This window comes from Falco cherrug, chromosome 9 (genome assembly GCF_023634085.1).
Source record: "Falco cherrug isolate bFalChe1 chromosome 9, bFalChe1.pri, whole genome shotgun sequence".
Taxonomy (NCBI): Eukaryota; Metazoa; Chordata; class Aves; order Falconiformes; family Falconidae; genus Falco; species Falco cherrug.
Genome location: NC_073705.1, coordinates 46,568,617 through 46,581,968, shown reverse-complemented (window position 1 = coordinate 46,581,968; position 13,352 = coordinate 46,568,617). Strand labels below are relative to the sequence as shown.

Sequence of the window (13,352 nt, the reverse complement as noted above, 5' to 3'; positions counted from 1 at the left end):
CTCACGTCTGGGGCTGTGCAGTTACAAGAGCAGTGCTAACCCTGAGGAGCACCCGTGGCACTCTCCACACAAGGTACGAAATAAAAAAACCTACAGCTCTTCAAAGCTTTCACACTGCCTTCTGAAAAGCTGCTTAGACAGAAATGTGCTCTGCCATTTTTATCTGTGCTTTGCTTAGTACTGTCACGGCTCTGTTGGCATGTTCTGATGTGATTTTTCCAGTGCAATTTTCCTCTCCTGGTGAAGAGTTAAGCCAGTCCTTAATATGACTATCTAAAAAAAAAAAAAATAAAATACATTTTCTGTAAGGATGCTGCTGCCTATTAATATGCCTTGTAATTAGTACATCCTGGATCTGTGTCGAAGAGGCAGAATTGCAGTTAACCTCTTTGGCTGGTGGGAGTTCCCTGCTGGTGTGAGTGGCGGAGGAAAGCCACGTGGTGGGGGCTCTGCGGCTGTGTTCCCTAGCCCCTCTGGTCTCTGAGCAAAATGACTCATGGTTCGGTTTCCACGGATCAGTGGCCATCATCCTCTGTGAGGAGACTTAGTTGCCAGGACAACTGTTGCCAAGACAGACTGGTTTTCCTTGGGAACAATTTCATAGCGTTATTTCTGTACCACAAACCATCTCCCGTGTCTATTGTTAAAGCCACGTGAGAAGCTGTTGGAGACTTAGCTCCAGGTTGAAATGAGGAAACAGTAGGAAGGGAAAACAATTACTTTTGTTTACCAAAAAGGAGTTTTCAGTCCTACACGGAACTGCACAAAGTCTGTGGTCTCTCAGACTGTCCCTGAACTCTGCAACCATGGGCCCCAAAGCCCAGTGTTGGAAGCCTCTTCAAGCCATGAGATCAATATGAATCCCCAAGCTTTTCTCTTAAAGCTGTGGTTCTCTTTAAAAACGCCTAGTTGGGAATAGGAGAAGGTCCTTGGGGATATTCGTTATTGTAGTACATAGCTATATAAGTTCTTATGATTGAGTACGGTGGCTGTGATCAACAGCCTGCATGTGCTGGGAGCAACAGATTCCACTGCCTCACCCAGCCTGGGAAATGCTGGTGGTGTCGGAAAGACTGACATGCCCTCAAAGGAGTGCTCTGTTCCCTTCGAAACGGCTTGTGAGTTTTATATCACCTGAAAGATTGCCTTAGCTTTGCTTTGTCAGTGGTGTAATGTTAACAGTATATTTGCAACAGTCAAGAATCCCTTTTGTTACAGAGGCTTTGAAAGTTCATGATTCAAAACTTTACCATTGCTGTATTAGCTTCCAATTTTTTGCATGAAATACTTTTGGTTCAAGTGGAAAATGTCTTTGATTGTTATATAATATTAGGTAATATTCAGCTGGATGGATGTAAGCTAGTTAAATAGACAAACCACTCTCCTGAGAAATACGAAGCAAACAATTTTAACGCTGTTCTTGTTGTCCACCAGAGGTCACTTAAGGCCACTTTATTCATTGTTGGCTGTGCTGTCACTTGCCTAGTTAGCATCTGTGCTTTCCCTTATTAAGTACTTATGGATCAGCCCTGCAAATGCAGGTCCTGAAGACCCTACTAATGACATTGAATCTTTTCTAGAATCATAAACGTTAGGAAACAGAAATGCAAAGTCCTGCTGAAACATAAGAAAAATAATGAAAAACTGTAGGGACTTCATTGATCCCATGATTTCAGCAGGTAATCTCAGAAACTACAGCATGCTTTGCAGGCTTTGCTGTATGTATTAAAGAATTTTCAGTGCAAACGGATGCTACCCTATATTACTAAATCTATATGGGATTCCTATGCGGATTCTTTTCTGCTCAGTCTTCACAAAACATTTCTCAATGTGCATTTGAGAAGCAAAATGTGTTTACAGCTTCTGATACTTCAACCATGCGTGCATCTCAGGTGTTGCATGCTTGCAGAGGCCTTTGCTTCACAAATTTTTGTTGCAACATGAAGAAAACCCTCAAGAAGCCTTTACTTGACCGATCCAGTGTGATCAACTCATCCACCTTTGGCAAAAGATGCCATTCTGCATTTTCTATCAAGGAAGAATGAAGAGCTAGAAATCGGACATGGTGTTTTATGAACACTTAAGCATCAAAAAATGCCTGTGTTTGAAGCAGTCTGAACAGAAAATAACCCAAATTCCATTTGTGTTTCATTTACAGCAGATGAAAGAAAAGCAAAGGAAAAAAAAAAAAAAGAGCTAAGGATGTTCTTATTCCTCCAAGATGAATGAAGGGAAGAATATCCCCATTAGTCTGTAGACGCCAATAGTCAGATTGCACTCTCTGAGCTTTGTATGGATGGCTTTTTTTTGGTTTGGTTTGTTTTTTTTACTTTTTGATGGCAAGAGTTAACCACTTCTTGCACAGAGTAATATAGCACTGAACAGTTTGGCATCACACAGCCATGTAAGCATCAGCATTATTTATTTAAATTTTTTTATACAGGTGAATAAATGTCAAGGTGTGAGCTGTGGTTTTACTGTGAAGCACTATGATTTATCTTTGTATGGATATATGCTGAAGGGGGGAAAAAACATTAAATGCTCTGTCTCTCTAGCTCCCTAATTATTCTGATATTGGGGCAAGATTGTAGCTGCTCTCAAATACAAAAGTGTAAATATGTCATGATTTTACACTGTACTTAGTTTTCCAGTTGCACCGATGCATTCATTGCAGATGTCAAACAGAAAGCTGGGTGAAAAGTGGCCTGGTGGCTTGATAAAAACCCTTCCTGATTGATGGATGGCCCATACACAGATACATTCCAAATGGTAAATTCCCTTAAATCTGAGTGATGGTGAGGACAAAAGTTGTTTGACTATGAAGTCAAACTTTTACAATATGAGCAGAACAGCTGACTAGGGATGGTAAGAATAGCAACTTGATGTTATCTTCTTTCTAAAACTCATGCTTTTGAAGCTCAGATCACTTTGAGCTCAGGTAACAAAAAGCTCAGTCAGCAAATGTTCAAAAGAAGAGGAGAAACTTGGTGCATGTGTTCTTAATAGTCAGTACCCCGAGTGAGGAATCCTGTGTGAATTGTAAAATTTGTTCTGAATCTCAAACAGAACTTCCTCTGAGTTCAGCAGGTTGGTTGGATATTTATTTTTTTTTTTTTGGTCCGGTCTGCTTCAGAACTGTCCTCCCTCTCTCACAGCTTCTGCAAAGACTATCTGCTTGGTCTTGCAAACTCCAAAGTACAGACTCAGCACCTCTGAAAAGTCTGATTTTAATAAGAAACAGGAATAGGGTTTTGGTTTATAAGCTTAGATCTGGACGAACATGCAGTCATTTAAATTTTGAGGGAGTGAAAGTAGTAAAAAATTCTGCTTTGCTCCTGCTTTGTCAGCTGTCTGGCCCAGGACAGAAAATCAAAATTATCTGACTCTCATTAACGTCCACTGGAAACTTGCTGGACTCTGCTTATTTTGGTCTTTATTTTTATACAGAGGCATGAACTCAGAGTATTATATGTGCTGATTCTTATGCTGTCTATTTTCTGCCATGAACAAAGGGTGAGACTTTAATAATAATTACAGTATTGTTCCTATTTCTACCTATCTGTGTTATTACTAGGGCATCGTTCCTAGTGTGTCCTGCTATATAAATTTCCTCCTCTCTCACAAGCAATTGACGCTTTCATCTTGCTCTTAATATACAGAGTGGACACAAGACATCCAAAGATTTTGTCATTAATGAGGGTTGACTCAGGGTATCAGCCCAAAACAGGAATGAACTGCTAATCTGCATAGTCTCCGTGGCAGGCTGGCAAGTGAAAAGAAATAGATGAAGAGCTTCAGCTCTGCTCCATCCTTCTTACTGTGCAGAAGTTCAGAGGCACGGTAGATTTCACAGGCAAGGGATAAATTGCTACCCATTCAGAAGAAAAAGATTCTGCACACAGGACAGCTTCCACTTTATATCTTCCTAAGAGCTCTAATTAAACTCACTGTATGAGCACCTATTAAGAATGGTGCTCCATAATGCCCGGTCTGAGGTTCTTCTGAAACAAGGTTATTCCTAGGGTTTTGTTCTTCAAAAGTCTTTAATCCTGACTCTAGTTGTCTCAATGAAAAGTTTGAAATGCTTTGTAAACTCCTGGTTTGGGGATAAGAGCGCTCTGTTGGTCTGACATCAAAGTGAATCAATGAGCTAGCTGTGCATATCTACCCACTGCTTTAGCCATAGATTCTTTTGCAAGTGTCTAGAAACTGTCACCCTGCTATGCTGTGATGAAAATAATTGGATATAGCTCCCACTTCTGTTATTCCCACACGATACTGCTGCTGGTGAAGAATACTCAAAACTGATGGCTCCAAAGGCAAGTCTGAAACTTCAAAAGCCAAATGTTCTCACGTGCTGAGCTGCTTGCTTCTCCAAGGAAAACTGCAGAGAGCTGCACCATATATCAAAGAGCAGCCAGACATAAGACCATTCCCCCAAATGAACAATATGCAGAAAGAAGGTGCATTCAAGGATCTATACAGTGAGGCACTCGATACTCAAACTGGGAATCGGGAGAACCAAATAATTCTGGAAAAAAAGGGTAGGCTGTATAGAAATAAGGAGATAGAAAATGAAATTACAAATCTAGTAAAGAAAGACATTTAATAATTTGGGAATACTAAGCCACCTACCCTTATCATTTTTGTTTGTTACTTGACGGAGGTCACTTGGTTGGTTACTTGATGCAATGGTCTTGTGGATTTGGATACTACAAATAAACATGCCGGGTTTGCCACAGCTTAGTACCGTTTCTACTGTGTGATAATGCTTCAAGACGGTGTCCTGACCAGGTGAGAACCTAGGGCTGGGGAAACTGCTGAGAATCCTATCTGCTTTATACTTCTGCTTTTGCAGGCGAGCAACCTTCAGGGAAGTTCAACAGACATTCAACAAGCCAGACATTTTTGTGGGCTACAAGGTTACAAGTCGAGCCCTGGATTCCATGTGCCGACAGCATATAGACACCATATTTGGTTCTTGGCCAAAACAGCAAAGGTCAGTGTGAAAATTTCAGCTTCCTATTTAAAAATAAATAAATAAATAGATCTCTAGTTCCAAATCTCTTTTTAATGATGTTGGCTCTGCAATGTTTTTATCAAATCATGGCTGACAAATAGCACTGCTCTGAACTGATGTTTTCATTTTCTTTCTACTGAGACGAAATTTATTCTAGCTCCTAAACAGGAAAGATACAAAGGCAGCCTGACAGCCTACAACCTCTCTATCTGATACCACCATATCAGAGAACAACAGCCCAAGAAATGGGATCTTGGAAACAAAATCACTCCTGACACTGCTGCAGGGATGGAGAGTTTGAATTGTGTTTTGCAGCTGGAGGCATCTAACAGACCTTCCACTGGGTAGTGAAATTTTCTGCAAGCAGAATTGCCTGAGACATCCCTTTCTCAGCGTTATATTTTATGTTATTAATTTTGCAGAGCTACCCATGGCAACATCCCACACACTGTTCTCGCTACTGTATTTTTCATGTCCACACAGTAGTACCGGAGCCAGCTGGACAGTACAAGCTCTACTGAGAAGTTTATTCTAACCACTAACTGTATCACTGGCATTATAGGAAGACAAGTAGTAAGTGATTTACTTTAAAGTTTAAAGCTATATTCGTTCACCCCATGTTGTTTTTTTCCAAATTCCGTATCCTATTTTCAAACATAAAAGTGTGTGTGTGTGAGTTGGACGGGTGTTTTCCACAGATAATTCAGAATATATTGCAGGAAAGGCAGTCACTGCAGTCAGGCAAGCCTCAAATATCCTTCTCTCTCCTAGGTTATTAAAAAATTAATCCATTGACTGAATAAAGGAAAAAACCTTACAGTCACAACTTTCAGTGCCTGCAGTTGTTCTGATTTTTTGGTTGTTCATTTGTACTGTAACACAGCCAATGTCTGTCCAAGGCCAGGCAAAGAGCAAAGGGCTCCCTCTGAAAATGTCATATGCAGTACCTGTAAATAGGGGTGGTAAGATTGAGGTAGGCAATCGTTAAGATTGTGCAAGACAGAGATAAGCCAGTAAGCAACCTCTTCCCAAAATAAAGCACAAAATTACAGCTTTTAGTAGAAATTTAGGGGATTTTTTTTTTTTTTCCCTCTTGGTGGGCTCATCCTCATGGTCAAAATCCAGCAGGTTTCTGTTCCGTTTCTTCTCTCCTGCATCCTATTGTGCTGGCTGTCAGGGAAGCCAGTGGTGCAGTAAGAGTTTCACTGTGTAATGATCAAGTAAAGGTGCTGGCAAGTAAAAATCTCTTTGGCTGTGACAATTTGACCACACTGAGGCCATGCAACCGTTGCAGGTGCAGGCATGCTCGTTCAAAAGGACTTTTGCCGGCTGCCCCACTGGAGCGCAGCAAGCTGAGGACTCTTAGCAGGAGGTAATCTTATCAGTTTAACAGTGTTCTGTCCCTGACTATTCTCTGCATAATCTGCTTTTGAGGAGCTGTTTCCCTAGTACTTGACTTAGTAGAGCTGTCCTACGCTGTCAGACTCTAAGGGTTCAGGTTAAGGACTGAGAGCTGTCACCTCCAAGACTCGATGTGGAACAAGGAATCCCTGTTGCCTCTTGCAGGATCCCTTCTCTGCTGTTACCTGCATCAAGTGAATTGTGTCCTAAAGCACTTTTTATGGAGGAAGAAAAGAATTACCAGAGATCTTTGTCTTTAATTAGGAACTTCCAGAATTAACTATATCCTAAATATAAAAGTCTCACATCATCTTTCAAGACCTAATTCTGATCTCCACTCAGAAAGTCTGAAACTGTGCAAGCCTTGGGACCTGAGGGCTGAAATTGCACCCACACTCAGTGGGATTCTTCATGTGGGATTCTCCACCTTTTCTAAACATAAATATGGATTGCAAAACCTGCTTTTTCTGTGTTAGCTCCCTAAGATTTACTCCATTTTTTGTTACAAATTTGGAACATTTTGCTTTTTTATCTAAAGCATTGTTGGTACAAACTATAGTTAGTCTCATTGGGAAGCGATTACACTGCTAGGAAACCCTGCCACCAATTTGCCAAAGGTAAACAGGCACTTTGGCTCTCCTGGAATAAAGGATTGGGGCAGTCAACTTGGGAAACTTTGGAGGTAAACAGATCCTAGCTCCTGACAGGCAAAACCAACAAAGGTTTGTGTGAGGCTGAATCTCTGCAGGGAGCAGGCTTCTCTGAGAGCTTAATTTTTTTTTTTATTTTCAAGTTTTCTTTTATTGTGCCACTGTGTTGAGCTTTGTCTTGCTGCCTTCATGGGAGACAGCAGCAATGTCAACTTCCCCAGTATTGGATAATTGACATAGTATAAAAATTCACATCAGGAAGTCCTTAGAGGGCTGTTAAGAACTGGCTTGAGACCAGGAAGCTGGATAAGAAATATAAACCAGGATTCAAACTTAGTTATATTAGCTAAATACTTTTCCTTATTTTTTTTAATTGTATGCCATTGCCCCAAATTACAACGTGAGCCTAATGGAGGAAGCACAAAGGAGCATATAGAAAAGTGGTGCTTTTAAAACTGTTTTTTATCCTAATGATAATATTCTCACCGTAATATGCTAGTGATTATACCTTATATCGTACTTTATCAGATGAAATGTGACGGGGAAGCTGCTCTCTGTGGGTAATCTTTTTTGAAGCTTAGAAGAAAGAGAAATAATTGAGGTGACTAGCAAAATTCATGCTGGATTCCATTTTTTTTCTTTAACCCAATCTGACAACCAAATGATGCTTCCTTACACTTGTTTCTCATTTTGACTGGTAGATCTGGGAGAAAAATAAGGCAAATTCACCTAGGAATGTGGCTTATTTACTATAAAAGTTTGTCAGCTCATGTCTGTGTAGCTTCATTTTGGTTTTTCTTCCAGTTAAACACAGAATACATGGGACATGGTTGCATCAAATCTGACCCTCATACTAAAATGAAGGACAAAACCCAAGCTGCTGTGGTGCAACTTGTCAGAACATCACACGGAGCTTTACTTTACGATATTAATGCCTGTTACTGTTCTGCTCAGAGAGGGCAGCAAAGTATTGCAGATCTGGGATGCAAGAGGACTTCGGCTCTGAGGTGTAAGGCTGAGGAAGAAATCTGTCTTCTAACATGCAAGGTCTGAAAGGAGAAATTGGGAGGCAATCAGATCATTGCTGCTTAAACACACTTAAGCTTTTTGTCCCTTAAGCTCCTGGTGTTTGCTAGTAGTGGAGATGCTATCAAGAGAAACAACTTAACCACTCTAAGCTTAGGCATACAGCCATCCTGATAGCTGTGGAAAGAATAGTGGCAGCAGAAATAGAGCAGCTGGAGAGTTCAGGATTCATCCCAAACTGGAATATCAAATAAGTAATTTAGCATGAAGAGAAGTGCTTTAAATTTAGACATACAATGAAGAAAACACTGGAATGGATTTACAGCACAGTGAGATTGATGACTATTGCTATAGGAGGTATTTTCATTACAACTTGAGATTTTCAGATTCTTATAAGCTTGGTTGTTTGTCTTCTGCTTTCCATTTGTAAAGGTACAATCAGAGGCTAGACAAAATGGTTCAGACATTATCCCTTCTTCTTGGTCTTTTGCCTGAAGACAGGAGTGTATTTCCTAGGCAATGCAGGCAGCGCTTTCCTAGGCAGCACTTTAAATAGATGTAAATGGAGAGATTCATGAAATTACTCTGCTTGACTTGTCACAGATCTGTGGACTTGGCAATGACTCTTCTTCAGCCTTTCGATACCTCAGTGCTTTGGCTTTCACTGTTGATGGTAACAGGTTCAGTTAGCACAGATAAACACAAAGAGAACATGTATTGCTGCCCAGTACTTCAGCGCAGTGCTCCTGCAGTCAATGGCTTGCCTGGCAGAGATGGAAGAGATGGTCCCAAAGGTGAAAAGGGAGAACCAGGTACCGGACTATGGCCGTTTAGCAATACTGTGGGTTTGACACTCCTTATCATCCTCCCTTTAGTCTTCTTTCACGCCTCCTTTGTTCTTTCATTTTGTCTTTTTACTGCTCTCCTTTCCTTCTGCTCCATTAACCTTTTGCAGGCTCTGTAGCTAAAAAATGCTTTCTGCATTTGTAATGCTCCTCTAGATACTTGGCTTTTAATAAATAAAAATACACAATACATTTTCTCAGCAGCCCATAAAACAGAGACGTAATGAGACTTTAATCTGATTGTACCATTTGTACTCTGAATCAGAGAGTTCCCTGCGATACCCTACTAAATGATTATTGCTTTTTCTTTCCAGGGGCCAGCTCTCAAAACCAGAAATCACGCTTGCGAGAGTTGGCTGCTAATCTGATGACCATAACTTGATTGCTCCATACTCGCTGAGTCCCAGCAACAGAATTCCCCCAAGGCATGATTTGTCAGTTAGGTAACTTTTTTCATGCACTGCTGCAAACAGCAAATAGAACAGCAAGTGCTTTCTGTCATGTGGTAGAACCAAATCACCTGCTCTCCCTAGTTGCCAAATCGTCGTTTCTGTCCACACTTAATAAGTACATGTGGAATCGTACACTTTCTCACAGTGTCCCGTCTGTCGTAATGTGTATACCACACATCTTGTCACCTGCTCTCCCAAGTTGCCAAATCATCGTTTCTGTCCAAACACTAAGTACATATGGAATTGTATACTTTCTCACAGTATGCTGTCTGCGTTGTTATATGTATGCCACACATCCTGGAATTAGATAACTGCTTTTCAACCTGCAAGCACACTCCCATCATTATCACTACCACTTGATGTGAACTGTGACCTATATTGATATTCCGTATAGACATTTTCTGGTCCACATACCCTCAGCATGCCTTCTGCAATTTCATGGTCGACATAAGTAAAGCCAGCACTATCTGTTTCAACAAACTGCTTCAGGAGGCATCCTTAGTCTTATGATTTAGCTCATTTGCTAGATCATATACTGTGATGTGTGATTGGATTGCAGCTGAGGTATATTGGCTTTCTGGTTTTAGAGCATGGGTGCCTCTGCAATAACATGAGACAGCATTTATTTCATTGGATTTTCAGTGCCATATGTAGGTGTAGTAAAGATTTTTTTCATCAAAGTAAGGCATTTCCTAGAAAATTAAGCTTTCCACAGGAACAGTTCAATTTTCCAGAGCTGGATGTTTGGGTTGTTGGGGTTTTTTTTTTGCTGAGGAGGGAAGGAGTCAGTGTTTTCTACTCTCTCTAAGCACTAAGAAAACAGAGTGGGTGAAAAACTTACAAAACATTTATTTTATTTTTTTTTATTTTAGATCAGACTCTAGAAGAATTGAGAGGTCTACAGCATTTCTTTAGAGAAGTAGGACCTCTAGGAATAAAAGGACATTTAGGACCATAAGGAGAAAAGGGAGACCATGGAAGTATGAAATAAATTTCTCATGTTTTTATAATTTGGTTTTCAACGCTTTAATGTATTTTCCAAAAAAATATTTGTGTTATATTATCTTTTGAGGAGAGGCATGATTTTCAGAGGTGTGAGGAGCAGCAAGGTAAACAATCTGTTCCATAGCAGATGAGTTGACCATCATAACTGGGGGGGGAAAGTGTCTGCCATGAGTCCCTATTTCATTGCTGCCTGTGAGTGAAATAACAAAGCCTCTATTTCAAATCATAAGCAGCATTTTTTCTTTCATTCTCTGCCTGTTGTTCATGTGTTTTTTACTTCAACTTTAATTATGTTTTCATGTGCGTTTTGCCTTTGAGAACTGGGCTTTTCTCTCTGAATAGAACATGACCTTGGCAGTCCTGAGAATTCAAAGCCCACCTGAACATTCATCCCGGTCAGGGATAAGGCTCTGCCAGTGGGACAAATTCCCATGGAACAACTCTGCCTGTGGATTCTGCTCTGGAAACCAAACAGCACGCTCGCATAGCATCAGGTTACAGAGAGCTAAGCATCTCTGAGACAGTTGTTCTGAGTCATTTTTTTTACTATAAATTACTAAAAAACCACCCTTAACTCCTAATTGTAATAGCCGATGACCTGCAGAGACAAGTAACTGCTTTGGAAACAAAAATACAGGGGTTTGGAGGCTGGATTAGACCGATATCAAAAAGGTAGGGTCCGACCACTGATTAGTTTTCTTTTTGGCCTGTTGAAATGATGGACATGTTTGTGCTGGGGAAGGGGTGGAAAACAGGAGGTTGAAACATATGTTACACATTTCTCTTGTGTTGCTCATGGGAGATGGTCATTAATGAAATGCTGTCTCACTGAGTACATCCTTCCTGAACTGACTGACCTGCCAAACTTTAAGGACCACTTTGCCAACACACAGGGCAGGGGCTTCCTTACATGGACTGCAGGATCAGCTACTGTCCTCCAGGTGCTTATGCTTTAAGCATCACATTACATTTATTTTTCTTGCCTCAGTTCTAGATAACTTTCTAGCAGTAGGCATGGATTGGGATGTTGTCTGCCTGGGCCTGGCTGCAAGCAATTTCTCAAGAGATACGGTGTGAAAACTTTCAAAGAATGTCTGGTCAGTGCACTACTAGTCCTGATAGAAAGTCTTATGGCTTTTTTTTTTTTTTTTTTTTTAAATTGGTTGGAAGCAAATATGCTGAGGTACTAACAGACTGACTCCTGTTCTTACCTCTGCTGTCAAGAGTGGTTCCAAAGAATGTTTATCAGTATGGTGATAGGTGCTTTATATATATAAATTATGCATTTATATATTATTTCCACATTAGGAAAAGCACAAAGTCCATCACTGTTTTTAAATTAACCTGGGAGGAAATGATACAGGGTGCAATTTACCACATCATGAGCGTTAGCAGGATAAAGCCATATAGCTCCCCACCACCCGCTGGCCCTCCTTCCGAGGGGGCGTATTCCCTGGAGAAAGCACAACGTTGTAGCTATAGTTGTGTGTAAAGCCTGAAAGTTAACATGAAACTGGGGCAAGAAACTGAAGAGCACAGAGAAGCTGAGCAGCTGGTAGCTGTAACCTCTTCAGGTAGCTCCCTCTTGTCCGGCGTTGATGTATCAGTGCCCTAGAACAGGGTGTCTGAAGCCATCGTGGAGGTTGTACCCAGCACGGAAGGGCAGCAGGTTCCCTGCCCACAGGAGCATTGTACTGGTACCATTCCCACAGTGTTGGGGGAAAAGTTAGCACTGCATATGTCCCAGTTTTTGCGTCATTGTTATAAGGTGGGAGACTTCCTTCACACCAATCCCAAAAACTTCAAGACAATAACAAGAAACAATTTGCCCATTAAAGACAGCTGCTAAATTAACAGGAGCTTCACTTTCCATTGGCTTTTCATGAAAGCTTGTCAAGCACATGAGCTATATATTCCTGCTTCTCCTAAGATAATTCGTATTTCCTGGAGAAATAGCTTCCCAGGCTCACTAACACTGTCCCTATGTCTCCTCTTTCTACTCTGTTGCTCAAGCCCTGAACTCCATTACAGCCCCTCAGCTTCGGTTCCTGTGACAAAGCTGATGAGTACAGAAGATCTAACTGCAGCTCTGTTCCTTTGTATGATTTTAACGGATCTGTGATTTTTGCATTGAAACCTGGCAAGCTATTTTGTCATGCTCGCAATCTGGGCTTGAATTCTTTCAGATCCTAATTCGAGAGCTGTGATAAGATATGAGCTGGAGATGGAAAACATGAGAACGCGACTTGTGATCCAGTTTCCTGGGAAACTCCAGTTTTCTTGAAGTGTGGGCTTGATATTTTCAGGTGTCTATTTTGTTTAACTTCTGCTGGGTTCCACCTACTCCTTCAATAGTCTGTTTGCAGCTGGTAGTAGCTACTTCTGAAGTACAATTGTGATATGGGTAAATAACTATAGCAAGCTCAGTTTTTGGTACAATACCATTATGTTCACTTTTGTTTCTAGCTTTGATTTGAAAGACCATCAGGAGTATTGGCAAAAAATATTTTTCTCAGCTGGAAAAGAAGATACTTTTGACAAGGGAAAATCCCTTTGTGCAAAAGCTGGAAGTGCACTTGCCTGTGCTAGGAAAGAGGCTGAGAATACAGCTTTAAAAGACTTACTAAGACCTTCACAGCAGGCTCATATAGGGATACTGATGAACAGACTGAAGGCAGGTTTGTGTATATGAATGGAGGGGCTGTAGTTTACAGACACTGGAATGCTGGAGAACCAAATCACCTGAAAACTTAAGACGGTGCGGTAGTACAAGACCCCAGCAAATGTAATTATATTAATTGTCCAAATTCTCGTGCCTTAATTATTTGTGAATTCTTGAGCTGATGAATCGAAGAAAACCCAAAGTTTTTGTTCTCAATTATGTGGCTGATATAGAAGTGTCTTCCCAAAAAGGTGGCCTGGAGTAAACAGAGCCTGAGTGTATTTATAATTG

General features: G+C 40.8%; 2 protein-coding genes across 10 annotated transcripts in view; both read left to right on the top strand.

Moving 5' to 3' along the window:
* Positions 1 to 3,115: 3,115 nt before the first annotated feature.
* The window catches only part of LOC102047611 (pulmonary surfactant-associated protein A1-like), a 34,612-nt gene continuing 24,375 nt past the window's right edge, over positions 3,116 to 13,352 (top strand). For 2 of the 9 annotated variants that reach the window (XM_027817227.2, XM_027817222.2), the window contains exons 1-3: positions 3,116 to 4,999; positions 5,443 to 5,593; positions 6,315 to 6,392. The gene's annotated coding sequence lies outside the window, so the exon portion shown is untranslated. Of the gene's footprint in view, positions 5,000 to 5,442; positions 5,594 to 6,264; positions 6,393 to 13,352 lie in introns of those variants that run through there. The other 7 variants (XM_027817228.2, XM_027817224.2, XM_055720881.1 and 4 more) reach the window with 5 other exon arrangements.
* SFTPD (surfactant protein D) lies at positions 6,402 to 13,243 on the top strand. The gene is given in 5 exon segments (XM_027797234.2): positions 6,402 to 8,922; positions 10,289 to 10,381; positions 10,979 to 11,071; positions 12,788 to 13,053; positions 13,056 to 13,243. Coding segments are annotated over 5 exon segments (903 nt in total). The 5' UTR covers positions 6,402 to 8,659.